At 41.6% G+C, this 19239-nt stretch overlaps 1 protein-coding gene across 1 annotated transcript; it reads left to right on the forward strand.

The window, feature by feature from the left end:
• The first annotated feature begins 391 nt into the window (after window positions 1-391).
• Window positions 392-18771, forward strand: Mcm4 (minichromosome maintenance complex component 4). The gene is made up of 16 exons (XM_090338804.1): window positions 392-482; window positions 825-986; window positions 1263-1426; window positions 2145-2246; window positions 2446-2541; window positions 2809-2904; window positions 3856-3994; window positions 5101-5321; window positions 7533-7653; window positions 10377-10636; window positions 11275-11640; window positions 13237-13364; window positions 13884-14091; window positions 16540-16768; window positions 17705-17838; window positions 18663-18771. The coding sequence occupies exons 1-16, from the start codon at window positions 413-415 to the stop codon at window positions 18753-18755; spliced, it is 2589 nt and encodes an 862-aa protein (XP_090194930.1). The 5' UTR covers window positions 392-412; the 3' UTR covers window positions 18756-18771.
• The last annotated feature ends 468 nt before the right edge of the window (window positions 18772-19239 follow it).

A 19239-nucleotide genomic window follows, 5' to 3' on the forward strand; every position in this document is an offset into this window, starting at 1 on the left:
GCGAGGAGCTCGGGAGATTTCCCGCGAAAACGCGGTCCGCAGAGGGTCAGACCATCCGAGCTGGGGGTAAGGCGCAGGGAGGCCTGCCTCTGCTCTCCGCTGGAAGCCGCCATATCCCCCCTGCGGGGGCTCAGTAGTACGCTCCGGAGGCGGAGCCTGTGCTAGCGCCTCTGCGATTGGACAGATGCCGCCGGGGGCGGTGACGACCGTGCAGCCGGCGGGAACCTTCCACCCTGCGCGCGCGTTTTCCCGGACACCGTCCAGCTAGGTAGCCCCGCGGTCTTCTAATTTCTCGGTAGCCTCGCTTGGGCGGGGAGGGTGCGGCGCGAAGCCCAGGGGGGGTGTTCGTGTCGTAGGGCTGGGAGGGCGGACGCCGCTCGAACTTGTCCTTTTCACACAGATACCCACCATCATGTCGTCTCCGGCGTCCACTCCGAGCCGCCGCAGCAGCCGGCGCGGACGGGCTACTCCTACCCGGACGCGTGAGTCTACTTTCCCTCCCCATCCCCCCCTCTCCGGGAGCGGGTCTCTCCACCCACACCCCGCTGTCTCCGCCCCTTCCGCCCTCTGCCGCCCCCTGCTCAGCTCGGGTTCCTTGGGACGGCGCGGGGGGGGGGGGGGGGGGAGGGGAGTTCCCCGGGGTCCCCTCCCCCCGCCGGACCCCTCTCTGGTTTCGTGGAAGACGCGACCGGCTTTCCGAGCCGCGCCTGCGCGCCCGAGCAGACGCGTTGTGCGCCGGAGGATTTCACCTCCCCTCCGCGCTGATTAGGTTCTTTTCTGGCCTCCCGTGTTGAACTCTGTCTGTCTTACTTTTTTGATCCAAGCTCGAAGTGAGGAAGCCAGGTCGTCTCCCTCTCTGAGACGTCGAGGCGAGGATTCCACTTCCACAGGAGAGTTGCAACCCATGCCCACCTCACCTGGAGCGGACTTGCAGAGCCCAGCCGCTCAGGAAGTCTTGTTTTCCAGTCCTCCTCAGATGAATTCAGGTGTGTTTCTGAAGTTTACTGTAGATGGTTGCGGTAAGATTTCTCCTGGTCAGCTTCGCGGGATTGTTACAGTAGTTGACCTATTTAAGCGTTTTTAATGTTCCAAAATCTGGCACACAATACAGATAATGCATGTATTGTAGTGTCTTTAGTAGCATACTTAAGAATAAAGTCTTATCCACCAAATGTGTTTAGATGACAGATCAGACATGCTACAGTTTAGAGTTTATATGCTACCAAGGTTTCACTGTCAACTTTCACATCTTTTTTTTTTAGCTATTCCTCTGGACTTTGATATTAGCTCACCACTGACATATGGCACTCCCAGCTCTCGAGTAGAGGGAACCCCAAGAAGTGGGGTTAGAGGCACACCAGTGAGACAGAGGCCTGACCTGGGCTCTGCACGGAAGGGTCTGCAAGTGGATGTACAGTCTGATGGGGTGAGTATGAGCATAGCCTTCTAATAGCTTCCTTTTTAAAACATGAAATGTGCTGTCTGTGAGTGTGACACATGGACAAATGTTCTATACAGAAGCTCAGTGTGCACCTAGGGGGACAGGTGGCCACCCCAGCCTCACAGTGGCCTCCTTAACATGCTATTCCAAAGCAAATTAAAGAATTCAGGAAGCTGGGTGCTGATAGCTTACTCCTTTGACCCTAATGACACAGGAAGCTGAGATATGTTTTTCATGGATCTAATAATACAGGTTAGGCAGACAAATCTGAGACTCTACAAGTAACCAGACAAAAGGTTAAGTGAAGATGGGGATCAATTGGTTAGAGTGCCATGCTTCAGTGAAAAAAACTAAGACAATGCCTTAGTACCAGCATACACACACAATTTATATCTATAGATGTATCAATATCTAGGTATATAGATATTTACAGGTACATTTTACTGGATGCTAGTCACTCACACCTGTTATTCTAGCTTCTGAGGAGCTGAGATCTGCCAGGCCAGGCAGGAAAGTCTGTGAGACTTCCAATAGATTACTCAGAAAAATCCAGAAATGGCACTATGGCTCAAGTGATAAAACAACAGCCCTGAGCAAAAGAATCTCAAGGACAGTAACTAGGGCCTGAGTTCAAGCCCCAAGACTGACAAAAAAACATATATCTGAAATACATAATTCCATGGTGCTAATATTTCTTTTGTAGCCAGCAGCAGAAGATGCAGTGGCAAGTGAACAGTCTCTTGGACAAAAACTTGTGATCTGGGGGACAGATGTTAATGTGGCAACCTGCAAAGAAAATTTTCAGGTAAGCTGTATTAAGCATTATTACTTCAAGGCCTTGAAAGTCTTTATGTAAATAGTCATCATCCCCCCTCCACATTTGTGAGGATCCTAGAATTGTTGATGCTTTTTAAAAGTTTTTCAAGTAGCCACATACTCATAATTTTTGCATTTTAATGATTACTTAAGTTCATTAAGTGATTTTTTTTTCTCTCCACATCAAGAGATTTCTTCAGCGTTTTATTGATCCTCTGGCTAAAGAAGAAGAAAATGTTGGCATAGATATCACTGAACCTTTGTACATGCAACGACTTGCAGAGGTAATCAAATGTCATAATATAAATTAAAGGTATATAAGGCTGGGAGCGTGGCCTAGTGGTAGAGTGCTTGCCTAGCATGCCTGAAGCCCTGGGTTTGATTCCTCGGTACATACACAGAAAGAGCTAGGAGTGGTGCTGTGACTCAAGTGGTAGAGCACTAGCCTTGAGAAAGCCCCAGGTCTGGCAAAAAAAAAAAGAGAGAAAGAAAGAAAAGGTGTATATTGTATAACAAAGTTAGCAAAGTGTCACTTTCATTTTATCTTACAGATTAATGTTATTGGGGAGCCATTTTTAAATGTGAATTGTGAACACATAAAATCATTTGACAAAAGTTTGTATAGACAGCTCATCTTCTACCCACAGGTAAACATTTTGCTTTTACTGGTGCGTTTTTTACAGTAAATTGCTATACGAAATGTTATCGATAACAGAGTTTCCTTGGTAACAGTATGCTTCTAAAACATGAATGCCTTTTATTTGCTGCTTTAAAAATGACTTTTTCATATTTTGGTGTTTCTCGGAGCAGCAAATGTATTGCTGTCTTTGAGATGTCACAATTTAATTGTCAGTACTTCTTAAAATAATGAACAATCTCAAAAATGACAATTTCTCCAGTTTTGTGAAATAAATTTTACCTTAATGGGAAAACACTTCATACATACATAGTACATTTTTAGCAAGATCTGTTAGATATTTTGCAGTCTTTATTTTACCACAAAGATCAGATTTTATTGGACAAATGTAGGTATAGACTTTGACAAGCAGACTTGAATTTTGATTCTTTCTTTGCTGCTTAATAGTAATATAAAACATCAGCCAAGTTCCCAAAAGCTGTTTCTTCAACATATAGTAAGGACCACATTAAATTTGGAGGGAATAAATATTACTTTGGATGAAGAATTAAGATGTGAACCCCTGCACTTAAAATCCTTTTCCTGGCTGGGTACTGTGGCTCCCACCTGTAATCCTAGACACTCAGGAGGCTAAGATCTAAGGATCACAACTTGAAGCCATCCCAGGCAGGAAGGTCTGTGAGATTCATCTCCACTTAACCACCAAAAAACCAGAAGTAGCACCGTGGCTCAAAGTAGTAAAGTGCTAACTTGAACAAAAACTCAGTGACAGTGCCCACTCCTGAATTCAATACCCACAACCTACCAAAAAAGACCTTTGTCATGGATTTTCCCAGATGAGAAGCATATCCGGAAGGCATTTTCATGTACATCCCCACGTTTAACCCACGTAAACTGTTTTATCCCTTCACTCCAATGCAGGATTGGAAGCATAGCAACATCTATATGTTTGGTTTTATAGGAGGTTATTCCAACCTTTGACATGGCTGTCAATGAAATCTTCTTTGACCGTTACCCTGACTCTATCTTAGAGCATCAAATTCAAGTAAGACCATTCAATGCCTTGAAGACAAAGAATATGAGAAACTTGAATCCAGAAGGTAATGTATTTAGTAATATGAGAATACTTTACATGAAAATACACAAATCCTTATGTTATAAAGGAACTTGAAAAGACTGGTGATGGTAATGATGGACTATAAATAGACAAAATAATACAGATTCATTTCTCCTATACAGTTTTGTGAAACCATTACACCTTTCTCTAACTGAATCAAACTATAAATATGCATGCTGGTTGTGAAAGTATGTATATAAGCCTGGTGTACAAAGCAGCCCAGGCAAAAGTAGTAAGACCCTATTTCAGAAAAAAAACCCGACTACCAAACTTACCAAAGTGTGGCTTAAGAGGTAGAGCACTTACCTACTATGTGTGAGGCAATGTGATTATTAACAGACCCCAACCATAGAGTAAACTTATTCGAATGTAATAAATCTGTAGTCCTTAAGTAGTTTTCTTAGTCTGTAGGAAAAATACTGAACATAAATAACTACCACCCTTGAGTTTCATAAAGTATTCTAATTTAGGAAATAAAATGAGAGATGGAGCGAGCCAGAGTGCCAATGGCTCACTCCTGTAATACTGTTTACTCAGAAGGCTAAGACCTGTATGTTTGCAGTTCAGACCAAGCCCAGGCAGAAAGCCTATAACTCCCATCTTTAACTAACCAAAATATGCCCAAGTGGCTCAAATGGTAAAGCTTCAGCCATGAGTGAAAAAGCCAGGCAAGAGCCCAAATCCTGGAGTTTATTTCTCAGTATCAGCACCCAAAAAAAATATATATATATTAAATAGATTTTGGCCAAGTACAATGATAACCCCTGCTACTAGAAGTAATATACTCACTACCTCTATGCGTCACTCTGATAATAAAAATGCTTTTTAAAAAAGCACGAATAAGACATTAATGAATGATCAAAGAAATATTCAAAGCAGAAGTCAAAAAAAAATCTCTACTTGGGAGACAGACAAGAGGATTGAAAGTTGGAGGCTAGCATGAGTAGAGGTAATGACGAAACCCTATCTCAATAACAAAAGTGTTGGGACATAACTCAAGTGGTAGAATTCTTGCCTAGCACACGAAAAGTAAGTCTCGAGATGGTGAACCCTTTAGAAATCAAGGACATCTGACCTCTCTCCTCGTAGACATTGACCAGCTCATCACCATCAGTGGCATGGTCATCAGGACGTCTCAGCTGATCCCAGAGATGCAGGAGGCCTTCTTCCAATGCCAAGTGTGTGCCCATACCACTCGAGTGGAGATGGACCGTGGCCGCATTGCTGAGCCCTGTGTTTGTAGCCGCTGTCACACAACCCACAGTATGGCACTGATCCACAACCGCTCCTTCTTCTCGGACAAACAGATGGTATGTGACAACCCTGCACAGGAGTTTGGAGTGGGTGGCTTCTACACACAAACTTCTACCAGTGTCTAAACCCCTCAGTCTTACTTCACATGACATCTTCCATTCTTTGGATGGTGTAGGTTTATTACTGAGTTATGTAAAGGACATTTACAGCCCCTTTTGTGGGAATGCTTTAAGACTGCTTAAGCTCTTTGAGTTAGAATATGTAAAACAGTTGAGACTGGATCTGACTAAATTCAGTTACACTGCAACTGTTCCATTAAAAATAGAAAATGCTGGGCCTGGAGCATAGGTTAGCAGTAGAGTGCTTGCCTAGCATGCATGAAGCCCTGGGTTCGATTCCTTGGTACCATATACTCAGAAAAGGCCAAAAGTGGTACTCCACTCCTTGAGAGAGGGACATTACAGATAACCACATGAAGAAGGCTTTCAGGTGGCAGGCATCTGTTAGTTAAGTGGATGTAGATGGATCTGGCAAATATCTGTGAGCATCTAGAAATACCTGAGTGGTCAAATGCTTATCAATCATGCTTAAGGCCCTGGGTTCATCTCCAACAAAACTATGCAGAGAAAGGGAAAATGTGTGCTTTGGAGGGCAGTTTTAGTGCTTGAACTCAGGGCCTGAATATCATCCATTATCTGTTTTGCTAAGAATAGTACTCTACTACTTTTTTTTTCCCCCTTTTGCCAGTCCTGGGGGTTGAACTCAGGGGCTGGGCACTGTCCTTGGACACTTTTTGCTCAAGGTAGTGACTTAAGCCACATCACTACTTCTGGTTTTTTCTATGTATGTGCTGCTGAGGAATCGAATGCAGGGCTTCATGCATGCTAGGCAAGCACTCTACCACTAGGCCACATTCTTGGCCCCAGAAACACTTTTTATTATACACTAAAAATAGTCATTTGGGACCGGAGTTTGACCTAGTGGTAGAGTGCTTGACTAGCATTCGCAAAGACACTGGTTCAATTCCTCAGTTCCACAAATGTAGAAAAGTTGGAAGTGGTGCTATGGCTCAAGTGGCAGAGTGCTAGTTTCAAGGGAAAGCCCCAGGACAGTGCTCAGGCCCTGAGTTCAAGCCCCAGGATTGGCAAAAAAAAAAAAAAAGAAAATGAGTCATTTGGGGCCAGGAATTTGGCCTACCATGTGTGAAGACCCGGGTTCGATTCATCAGTAACACATACATACAAAAAAAACAGAAGTAGTGCAGAGGCTCGAGTGGTAGAGCTCTAGCCTTGAGAAAGCCCAGCCACAGTGCTCAGGCCTTGAGTTTAAGCTTCAAGACTGGCAAAAAATAAAAAGTCATTTTTCCTTCACCTTTGGCGCAGTGAGCTATTCTGGTTACCAGTGCTACTTGAGCCACAGCTATAACTCCAGTTCCTCAATGGTGAGAATCTCACAGACTTTCCTGCCTGGATTGGCTTTGAACTGTGATCCTAAGATCTCAGACTCTTGAGTAGTAAGGATGGTATGAATCACTAGCACCAGCTGGAAATAACTTCTCAAGAAATAATTAGAAACGAGAATTTATACAGAGAGATGACAGAGAGAGTTTGCAATGACACCCAACAAAATAATCTTATGTAGGTTCCTCCCCCAAAATGGGAATGTTTAAATATGCTTTTTTTTAACCTGTAAAATGACACCCTTTTTTTTTTGTAATGTATAGAGGTAGAGGAGTTACAGTTATAGTAGATGCATTACTTCTCACATATTGATACTCCTTCTTGTGTGGAATGTTTAAATATTCTTGCCAAATGTATCACCTCAAAAGCAACTTCAAAAAAGAAAACAGTGAGGTGTGGTGACTCATACCTATCCTAATTACCCAGGAGGCTAAGATCTGAGGATCATGGTTCAGAGCCAGCACTGGCATAAAGGAACGTGAGACTCCTATCTCCAGTTAATCACTGTACAGTGGGGCTGAAAACTGCCTAAAATGAAACGTCATTCATTCATTTAGGCAGAGGTATGTGTCTGTCTCAGTACAAGGGGTCGAATTCAGGGATTTATTTGACATATGCTCTACCATTTAAACCACACACCCCACCCACAAAGTAATTTCTAAAAGAGGTGAAAATGCTAGGTATTAGATATAGCTATATTTAGGTTGTATACAAGAACAGTTATTTTGTTCTCAGGGGGTTTTGTTTGTTTTAATGATTTTTCTCTTGGTGCTGTTTCTCAAGTTCTCTTCATAATTCCTCTTTCAGATTAAACTTCAGGAATCTCCTGAAGACATGCCTGCAGGTCAGACACCTCACACTGTTATTCTGTTTGCTCACAATGATCTGGTGGACCAGGTTCAGCCTGGGGACAGAGTGAATGTCACTGGTAAGAATTCACATCTTGGTTTTTTTGTTTTGTTTTGTTTCTGCCAGTCCTGGGGCTTGAACTCAGGGCCTAAGCAATGTCCTTGGGCTTCACAAGGCTTGAGCTCTACCACTTGAGACACAGCACCATTTCTGACTTTTTCTATGTATGTGGTACCAAGGAATCAAACCCAGGTCTTCATGCATGCTAGGCAAGCACTCTACCACTAGGCCAAACTCCCAGCACACATCTTGGTTTTCTATTTGTTTTGTTTTGTTTTGTTTTTTAAGATCTGAGATGGTTAGTGCTTTATCAACTAAACCATACTTTGAACTCCTCATTCATGTGTGTGCGTGTGTGTGTGTGTGTATTTTTACTTTTTGGTGGGTCATGGGGCTTGAACTCTGAGCCTAGGCACTGTATCTGAGCTCTTCAGCTCACATCTGCCACCCTAGCCCGGAACCATAGGCCATTTCCCATTTTCTAGTGATTAATTAAAGTGTCTCACGGACTTCATTGCTCTGGCTGGCTTTGAACTGTGATCCTCAGATTTTGGCCTCTGGAGTAGCTAAGATTACAGATGTGAGCCACTGCTCCTGGCTTCATATTTTGTTTTTAATGTCCATTTAGTAATCCCTTCAGTTCAGTCATTAGTTGATTGGGATGGAACTTGGTTATGCTTGCCATTGTAATTGCAGGTATATGAGGTTCTGAGAATATCCGTGCTTTACCCAGCATCTTAGGAAATCTAGTTTTCCTAAAATTGTATCTTGGGGGTCTAGGTTCTTTTCTTTATTTTCTTTGTTTTTTCCATTGTGGAGTTTGAACTCCAGGGATAGCATGCAGGCTATCTCAGAGCGTTTTTACTCAAAGCTAGTGCTCTGCCACTTTGAGCCACAGCTCCACTTCTAGTTGTCTGATTAATTGAAGAGTCTTTTCTGTCCAGGATGGCTTTGAACCATGATTCTCAGATCTTATCACCCTGAGTAGCTCGGATTACAGGTATGAGTGTTGGGCTCCAGCCATTTTTATGGTCTTTGTGGTCACTTCTTGCCCTATGCTATTTAGGTCTCAAATTGGTGATATTGGGACAGTTAGAAAGTAGCTTCAGATAAGGTTGTTATTGGTAGGATTTAATCTCTGCCAGTAGTACGGGGAAATTCCAACAACTCTACAACTAGAAGTCATTTCCACTTATTTTTCACATATACATCTAAGATTTAATAGTGACTCAGGGTTGGAGGCTGAGATAGACATGTAAGTAGCTATAGCCCAACACTGTGGTAGTACATCACAAGTCCAGGATCTCTATCTCATCTGTTCTGCCAAGAATACCCTTTCCACAGCAGCTCCTGAATATGTCTGTACTTTGGAGACATGAGGCACTTCCAAGTGATCAAGTGCACACTAGAGGAATCTTACTGCAAATGTGGGTTGAGACCTAGGAAGACTGGGTCCATACATGCATCTGCTTGTCTGTCAGTGTCAAGGTTTTTTTTGTTATTTCCTTCCAGTGTTAGAAATTGAGCTTGGGGCCTTACACTTTCTAAATCACTCTACAACTGTGACTAACAATTATCATAAATAAAATTAACTTTCCATCCTCTTATCTTGATGTGAAGTATAACCTATTTTAATAAGACTATTATAATAAGCTGGTTTTTATGTTTAGAATGAGTGTTGTGTTGGCTGACAGGTTAAGTAAATGGAGAATAGTGATTTATGCCATCTATCTGAAAGAGAGATTGACTTTATTCAGCAGGAACAAAATAAGCCCTAAAGCTAAAGCTTGAAATTCAAAGGTTTGAAATTCAAAGAAAAGCATCAGGCATATGTTTTGTTTCAGTGTTGAGAGCCTTATATATGCTAAACAAGCACTGTGCACATTCCTCCCCTGCCCCCATACCTTATCCAGAAACACTTTTTTTTTTTATTTTTTAGTATTTCTGGGGCTTGAACTCGGGGCCTGGATATTGTCCTTGAGCGTCTGTGTTCAAGGCTCAGTCTGTACCCCTTGAGCTACAGTACTACAGCAGTACCACTACTAAGTGGTACTAGGGGATCAAACCTAGGGCTTCATGCATGCTAGGCAAGTACTCTATCACTAAGCCACACTCTCAGAAACACTCCTTATTATAGACTAAAAAGTCATTTTTCCTTCAACTTTGGCCCAGTAAGCTATTCTCGTTATTGATGACATAATTTTTTTAATATTTAAGCTTTTATGATTTCTAGTGTACAGTATAAGCATTTTGCTGTAGTCACATACCAAGATTTTTACATTCCACCTAGGGAACTGATGTTGCTATTTATTGAATGTGATGAACTTGACCTTTTGCTGAGCTCAATCTTTCACCCCTAGATGAGTAGATGCTATGCAGTTATACTCAGATGGCTGTCCATTGTCAGAGCTAACAAGTAGGCCGGGACAAACATAGTTTTAGGTTTGTTACTCTCAGAGACCTATATTCTTTCCAGCATGGACTTATACTGCTGCTTTCTTCCCAGTTAGTCAAAAGAGGAGTGGGAGCTTTGCAATATAAGACTGAGTCCTCAGTCCAGGAGGCTCACAGAGCCAAAATATACCAAGGGAGATGTGAAATGGCATGCTTACCTTTGTATTGCCTGTTATCTGTGCTGGCTACTGAGTCCTGACCAGAAGTGCAAGGAGTTACCTAATGGTCACTGATCCCTCAAAGGAGAAGTGAAGGGAGTAAAAGTAAGCTTTGTGGATATGTCCTCAGGCATCTACCGAGCAGTACCTATTCGAGTCAATCCAAGAGTGAGCAATGTGAAGTCTGTCTACAAAACCCATATTGATGTGATTCACTATCGGAAAACGGACGCCAAACGCCTACATGGCCTTGATGAAGAAGCAGAACAGAAACTTTTTTCTGAAAAACGTGTGGAATTGCTTAAGGATCTTTCCAGGAAACCAGACATATATGAAAGACTTGCATCAGCCTTGGCTCCCAGTATTTATGAACATGAAGATATAAAGAAGGTAATGGTGTAAATTATAACCTGCGATCATGCCGTTTAAAACATTGTCCATTCTTCTAAGGAAAATGGCTATTTTCTGTTTGATAAATCAAGGTGCTGGAGCCTCACTTTTTCGTCATTGGTTGGGAATTACAGTGTTGGTATATATTTACTCAACCCTGTACTGCAAACATTCATGTTCCTAAATGTTAGAGGCCACACAAAGATCAGAACAATTTATGTGGACAGTGTTCTGACATTCCCACTATCTTTTCTTTTTTGTACCTGCCTTAGGGCTTGAAGTCAGAATCTGGGCACTGTCCTTGAGCATTCTTACACTTTTGCTTATGGCTAGTTAGTTTACCACTTGAGCCACAGCAGCCTCTTTCTTCCTTTATTCTTTTTCTTTGTTGTTGTTGTTTGTTTGTGTGTGTATATATGCTTAATTGAAGATAAGAATCTCATGGACTTTTCTGCCCAAGCTGGCTTCAAACAGTGATCCTCAGACCTCAGCCTTTTCAGCAAGTGAAAGTAAACCACCTATGCCTTGCTTGCATGCTTTTTGTGATAGTGCTTTAATTCATACAGTAGAATACCCCTAAACTGAAATGTTTTACTTGGCAGTAAGTGGCAATAAGATAACGTTTTGCTTTTTTAAAGGGAATCTTACTTCAGCTCTTTGGTGGAACAAGGAAAGATTTTAGTCACACTGGAAGGGGTAAATTCCGTGCCGAGATCAACATTCTTCTGTGTGGTGACCCTGGTACCAGCAAATCCCAGCTGCTGCAATACGTGTACAATCTTGTGCCTAGGGGTCAGTACACATCCGGAAAGGGCTCCAGTGCAGTTGGCCTCACAGCCTATGTGATGAAAGATCCTGAAACCAGGCAACTGGTCCTGCAGACAGGTGCTCTTGTCTTGAGTGACAATGGCATCTGCTGTATTGATGAGTTTGACAAGATGAATGAGAGCACAAGATCAGTGCTGCATGAAGTCATGGAGCAGCAGACTCTCTCCATTGCAAAGGTGAGTCTCAATCTGGCTGCAATTTCGGACATGGATGGCAGACATATCCACATTAGATGTAAACATGTGCAGGGCTGCATAGCCTTTTTACATCATATTTTAAATGACAAGTTTAACAATCAAGTGTTCAAGGGGGGAATCTCTATTTACAATCACTGGGACTTAGTATTTAGAACTTAATCAAAATTAGGCTAAGGGCGATAGTGAATGAAAACCAGGAACTTCAGTCAAAGGTAACTCAGTAGAGTCCGTCTCTGAAGGTGAACAACTTTTGGAAGCAGTTTAACCAGAAAATGCTGTTTTGGTTTTTCCTTTTGAAGGTATGCACATGGCTTTTTAAAATCTCCAGACAAAATTTTGTATGTATGTAAATAATGAAAATTCAAAGTGGAAAGTTTTTATTTTTCGGTTTAATTATTGGGTTTTGTTTGTAAGGACAGCATGTGAAATAGTAAGAAAATAATGATCTGGTGGATATAATGTAACCCTTCTATTAATTACAATAAAAATTATATTAAAATGATGACATGTACAATGGTAAGAGAATAATGATAGGCCAGACAATCCCTGTACTTCCTCAGTGAAGTCAGGAGGATTGTGCATTTGAAGCCAGCCTGAGCAGTGCAGAGTGACCTTATCTTAAAGAAAAGTGAAACCAACCAACCAATCAACAAAAAGATGAATTTGAGATTCAATAGAGTATTAGCATCACACATGGTTTTTCTAGCCCAAAGACAATTGAAAGACAAAACAAATTGCTACCTCTTCTAGCCTTCACTATTTTCCCTTGATTCTTTGGTCCATTTTTAAGTGACTAAATAAGTCACTTAAGTTGTGTTTGTTCCTTCATGGTAAATCATTATTTATAACTTTTAAGATGTGTCTTTCAAAACAAAAATAAACAAAAAATGCAAGGACAAAAAAAATTAGGCTAAGGGTTTGTATGTCATAGAAACATATTAATTTTTGAAATAAGACATGTCTATACAGTCATAGGTTTTTATGTCTATATAGTTATGTTTATATTTCCATTACCATGGCCTTGCCCCGTCTTTCTTTTACTGTATTACCCATGATGTGTAATATTCTTTTTTTTTTTTTTTTTTTTTTTTTTTTTTTGCCAGTCTTGGTTTGAGCTCAGGGCCTGAGCACTGTCCTTGGATTTTTCTCAAGGCTAGAACTGTACCACTTGAGCCTCAGCACCACTTCTGGCTTTTTCTAAGTATGTGGTACCAAGGAATCGAACCCGGGTCTTTGTGCATGCTAGGCAAGCACTCTACCACTAGGCCAAACTCCCGGCCCGATGTGTAATATTCTTAACGCTTGAATTTAAACTGACAGGACTTGTGCTGCAATTCACATAAGAGTGTGCCTTCTGAGAAGGACATAACAACAGCACACCTTCATCTAAGCTCAGTCCTAGACTTGAGTCATAGAACAAGACATGTCTATACGTAACTGAGGAAGTGAGGGTTATAAGGCTCTTAAATAGAAGAAAAAATAAAATAAAATTTAGTTGGAAACAAAAAAAGATGAGATGGCTCTTGTCCCCACTATCCTTAGGGAGAAGCATCTAACTGCTGTTGTCTTTCATAGGCTGGGATCATCTGTCAGCTCAATGCACGCACTTCTGTACTGGCAGCAGCAAACCCCATTGAATCTCAATGGAATCCTAAAAAAACAACCATTGAAAACATTCAGCTACCTCATACATTGTTGTCAAGGTATTAAAACAATTTTAAAAGATATATGTTTCTATTGCTTGATTTACAGAATTTTTAGTAAAAGATCAAGAAAAATGCTAAGGTTGATTTATTTTGCCACTCTTGGGCATGAATTCAGGGCCTGGGCACTGTCCTTAGGTTTTCTCAAGGCTAACATGCTTATCTTTTGAACCACAGCACCACTTTCAGCTTTTTCTGTGTATGGGTACCAAGGAATCGAACCCAAGGTTTCGTGCATGCTAGATGAGCTCTCTGCCATTAGGCTATGCTCCTGACCCTAGGTCTTCCTGTCTTCAAAGGAACATTTCCTAGAAGATAGTCTTTACTTGTTGCCTAGACAGGCCAGTGGGTAAGGTCTCAAAGCCCTTTTCAGGGATAAAGAACTGCTATCCCTGCCATGTGCTATTGTCAGTGTGTATGGGCTCACAGCAGTCTAATGGCCCAAGGACCTTTAAGATCTGGTTGTGGATGTGTATGTATCCAAACTGAGCAAACAGACTTTTCCTTCTCTTTTTTCAGGTTTGATCTGATTTTCCTAATGCTGGACCCTCAGGATGAGGCATATGACAGGCGTCTGGCTCATCACCTGGTCTCACTGTACTACCAGAGCGAAGAGCAGATAGAGGAAGAGTTCTTGGACATGGCAGTGCTGAAGGACTACATTGCATATGCTCATAGCACCATCATGCCCCGTCTGAGTGAAGAGGCCAGCCAGGCTCTCATTGAGGTAACCAAGCCTGAGATTTTTACAGAACCATTGTCCAAAATATTGATACAGCTGATTCATTAACCCCTTAAAGCCACTATTAAAAGGCTAACATACCTTTTTTGTTTGTTTGTTTTTTTGCCAGTCCTGGGCTTGAGCTCAGGGCCTGAGCACTGTCCTTGGATTTTTGTCAAGGCTAGCGCTCTACCACTTGAGCCTCAGCACTACTTCTGGCTTTTTCTAAGTATGTGGTACCAAGGAATCGAACCCTGGTCTTTGTGCACGCTAGGCAAGCACTCTACCACTAGGCCAAACTCTTGGCCCCTAACATACCATTTTTTAACTATTTTTTTCTTTAGCTATAAATTAATTTTTCCAACTATAAAAAGGCAATGATTATGTTAAATGATATGTACTTAAGTACTTGCAAGCACAGTGAATTTAAGGTTTAAATACTAAGATATTTAGGGGGCCAGGAGTTTGGCCTAGTGGTAGAGTGCTTGCCTAGCATGCAGGAAGACCTGGGTTAAATTCCTTGATACCACATACATAGAAAAAGCCAGAAGTGGTTCTGTGGCTCAGTGGCAGAGCACTAGCGTTGAAAAAGCCCAAGGACTGGCAAAAAAAAACACATACATACGTACATACGTACGTACGTTTGAAAATACTAAGATGTTTATTTGTAAGCACAATGATTCAAGTTCAAAGGTAATATGACTTACTAATTTCTAACTGGAAAAGTCATCTAGTCACTCTAAAATTCACTTGTTTGAAAACATTGAAATGTGTGTTTTACGTTCATACACCTTTGTGCATGTGCCAGCATGCACAACAGCAAATGTGGATTGCTCAGGTGTTGTGATAGAAAATTCTAGTATTAGCGGGGCACCGTGGTTCACGCCTGTAATCCTGACTATCCAGGAGACTGAGATCTAAGGATCTTGGTTCAAAGCCAGCCCAGACACTAAAATCTATGAGACTCCAGTCTCCAATTAAATCACTGGAAAAGGGAAAGTGGGGCTGTGGCTCTAGTAGGGCCATGAGCAACTCAGGGAAAACACCCAGACCCTAGGATGTACCTGAGCTGAAGAGCTCAGGGACAGTATTCAGGCCCAGAGTTCGAGCCCCATGACCTGCCAAAAAAGAAAGAAAGAAAGTTCTAATACTTAGAAAGGGTATATATCTCCACTAAGTTCCATCCATGCTCAGTGGAGGTTGTGTATACCATGTGTTATTTCATTTGAACCCTGGAAGATTATGTCATTATATTCAAATAGATCTCTACAAAGTATATACCAGATTCAATGTGTATTTTTCAGAATGGCCTCTCTAATTCATCTTCTCTTTACCACCTGTTCCTAATTCCATATGCTATGTCATCTTCCTCTTCTAGTGTTCTATTCTGTTCCATGTCTGGTCTTAGAAATCATACTCAGAACCCTGAGTATAATAGGCAAACACTCTGTTCTTCATAAGTATACAAGACTTCTCCAAGTCTTCCCAAATGTCTCAGTTGGATATTTCTTTTTATCTTACTTTACTTTTTTTTTTTTTTTTTCAGTCCTAGGGCTTGAACTCAGAGCCTGAGCACTATCCTTGGGCTTTTCCTCAAGGCTAGCGCTCTACCACTTGAGCCACAGCACCACTTCTGGCTTTTCTATGCATGTGGTACTAAGGAACCAAACCTGAGTTTTGGTGCATGCTAGGCAAGCACTCTACCACTAGGTCAAGCTCCTAGCCCCTCGGTTGGCTATTTCTCTTTTTTGGGGGGGTGGAGGAAAATCATGGGGCTTGAACTGAGGCTTGGGTGCTATTCCTGAGCTCTTCAGCTCAAGGCTACGTTCCACCCTACCCTTGAGCCACAGCCCCACTTCCTGCTTTCTAATGATTAATTGGAGATAAGAGTCCACTTTGTATTGCCCTGGATGGGATGGCTTTGAACCACAGTCCTCAGATCTCAGCCAACTGAGGAGCTAGGATTACAGGCGTGCGCCACTGTGCCTAGCTCAGTTGAATATTTCTAAACAATGATGTACACTTAATTAAAAACTTCCAAGATTTGCTGGGCACAGTTGCTTATGCCTGTAATCCTAGCTACTCAGGAGACTGAGATCTGAAGATTGCAATTCAAAGCCAGCCCGGGCACTACTAAAGTTTGTGAGACTCTCATCTTGCCTTTGAGTTGAAGAGCTCTGGGACAAACGCTCAGGCCCAGAGTTCAAGCCCCACAACCAACACCCCCCCCCCCAAAAAAAAAAAAAAAACTTCTAGGACTTACATTGTCTGTCTGTCTGTCTACCACTTGATAAGACCAAGGCCTAGATCTAATTGTTCATTGTCCCTTGTAACTTCACAAGGCAGCAGGCAGGACTTTGGTTTATATTCTAGAACCCTAGTTGTTTAAGTTCAGCCATGGCATCATAGTTCTTGTCAACAAGCAGTCTTTCGTTTTTATTCTTCCTGCACTAGGCTTATGTGGACATGAGGAAGATTGGTAGTAGCCGAGGAATGGTTTCTGCATACCCTAGGCAGCTGGAGTCATTAATTCGATTAGCAGAAGCCCATGCTAAAGTAAGATTTTCAAGCAAAGTTGAAGCAGTTGATGTGGAAGAGGCAAAACGCCTCCATCGGGAGGCTCTGAAGCAGTCTGCAACTGACCCCCGGACTGGCATTGTGGACATATCTATTCTTACTACAGGTTTGTTTATTTAAAACAAAATGTCTTGGGCTGGGAGTTTAGCCTAAGAGTGCTTGCTTAGCTTGCACAAAGACCCGGGTTCAATTCCTCAGTACCACATACATAGAAAAAAGACGGAAGTGGTGCTATGGCTCAAGTGGCAGAGCTCTAGCCATGAGCTAGAGTGCCCAGGCCCTGAGTTCAAGGCCCCGGACTGGCAAAAAAAAAATGCCTTGAAAATTATACAGGGCACGGATAGCTCATATCTGTAATCCTCGCTACTCAGGGTGCTAAGGTCTGAAAATGACAATTTTAAGCCAGCCTGAACTGGAAAGTTCAGGAGACACTATGTCCAATTGACTACCAAAAGAAGGTAGAAGTGGAGCAGTGGCTCAAGCGGGACAATGCCCAGACTGACTGAGTTCAAGCCCTGGGCCTGCATTTTAAAAAAAAAAAAAAAAAAAACCTATATGCTTTTTTTTTTTTTCCAAAGAAATTGGGTAATGATTTTATTGAAAAGCCATTTGAACTGAAACTATTTTATGCTCAGTTTTTACATTGATTGGCTATACAGATTTATCATAAATAAAAACTGCATCATGAATATTAAGTTGTATGATGTCTGTTCCAATTGCTACCATAGAAAATTAGATTAGACTGTCTGGATTTTTATTAAGCAATAGTCTTTTTAGTCTCCTTAAACAAAATCTCATATTTACCTGAAAAGCTAACTAGTATTAAACACAGGTGGGGAATTCTCCCAATATTAGAATACTGTAAGTTTTTTTATGGGTTTGTTTTTTTTTTCTTTCCTGTATGCTTTTAAATAAATTTAGGGCACAGCCTCCTTATCTTTCTTGGCAATGTTTATGTGAATTCAAAGGAATAGTTATGGAAATTTGAAACATTTCACTTCCTGATAGCTGACACATTTTATTGGTTTCTTTTTAATATCAGGAATGAGTGCCACATCTCGCAAACGGAAAGAAGAATTAGCTGAAGCATTGAGAAAACTTATTTTATCTAAGGGTAAAACACCAGCTCTAAAATACCAGCAACTTTTTGAAGATATTCGAGGACAGTCAGACATAGTAAGTGTTTATATGGGGGTTTTGGGTTTAGTAATAGTTTTCTTTCTCCTTAACATTGTTGGGTTTCTTTGAGGAGGTAATTTCCTTTATTTTCTCAAATAACAAATACAAGTAGGAGTTTAAAAAAAAGTTCAGATCATGGGACTGGGAGTTTGGCCTAGTGGTAGAGTGCTTGTCTAGTATGCACGAAGATCCGAATTTGATTCCTCAGTACCACATACCATAGAAAAAAGCAAGAGGTACTGAGGCTCAAGTGGTAGAGCTCTAGCCTTGAGAAAACCCAAGGACAGTGCCCAGGCACTGAGTTCAAGACACAGGACTGACAAAAAAGAACAGCTGAATTATACCTTTCCAGAGTTTGAATTCATTTGAAGAATGAAATACTTGCATGGTCTTTTGCAAATAATTACATGGGCAAGTGCAGCCTTTCTTGTCTGTTTTTGGGGGTGCGAGGGTAGTATTCTATTTTTATAACATCATCTCATTTTTCTTCACCATATCAGCACCTTGAGAGCAAAATTGAGTTGTGTGATGTTAAGAGGCCATGCAAATAAAAACCATGTGTCTGGGTGCCAGTGGTTCACACCTGCAATCCTGGCTACTCGGGAGGATTGTAGTTCAAAGCCAGCCAGGGCATGAAAGTCTGTGAGACTCTTCAATTAACCACCAGAGGAGCTCAGAGGCAGCACCCAGGCCCAGATTCACGACCAACAAAAACAAACAACAACAAAAAAAATGTGTGAGACTCTGGGGTGGTACTTTGTGACTGTACTAGTTAGAGGGACTTGACTAATGAAGTATTTCTTTTTCTTCTCTTTCCAAAGGCAATTACCAAAGATATGTTTGAAGAAGCCCTACGTGCCTTAGCTGATGATGACTTCTTGACAGTGACTGGAAAAACTGTTCGCTTGCTCTGAGGTTTTTTGTGGGTTTTTTTTGTTTGTTTGTTTGTTTTTTTTTGGCCAGTCCTGGGCCTTGAACTCAGGGCCTGGGCACTGTCCTTGGGCTTTCTCAAGTCTAGAGCTCTACCACTTACGCCACAGCAACATTTCTGGCTTTTTTTCTATTCATATGTATGGAGGAATTGAACTCGGGTGTTTGTGCATGCTAGGCAAGCACTCTACCACTAGGCTAAACTCCCAGCCCTGAGGCTTTTCTGAAGCCCTGCTGCTTATATGCTACTTGTTCCACCTGTTCATGTACAAGTACAGGCAACAGACCAGCCATTTGCTGCTGCTGCCACCAATGCAAATAAATTCTAAAAGGCATTATCCAGCTACAAGAAAGTTTCCTAACCTGTCTTCAATTTTGCTAGTAATTCTGTAGTTTAATATTTTAATATGCCAGTCTATAGACATATACAGTAGAAACTCTTTTCTTGATGTGCCATTTTTTTAGCAC

Source organism: Megascapheus bottae, chromosome 9 (assembly GCF_031878675.1).
Source record: "Megascapheus bottae isolate mThoBot1 chromosome 9, mThoBot2.hap1, whole genome shotgun sequence".
Lineage (NCBI taxonomy): Eukaryota > Metazoa > Chordata > Mammalia > Rodentia > Geomyidae > Megascapheus > Megascapheus bottae.

Excerpts from the sequence above, each read along its gene's own strand:
- Mcm4 (XM_090338804.1), top strand. The coding sequence starts at position 413 with ATGTCGTCTCCGGCGTCCACTCCGAGCCGCCGCAGCAGCCGGCGCGGA. Across the intron at positions 483-824 it reads GGCTACTCCTACCCGGACGC|CTCGAAGTGAGGAAGCCAGG; the intron begins GTGAGTCTACTT and ends TTTTGATCCAAG. Across the intron at positions 17,839-18,662 it reads TTCGAGGACAGTCAGACATA|GCAATTACCAAAGATATGTT; the intron begins GTAAGTGTTTAT and ends CTCTTTCCAAAG.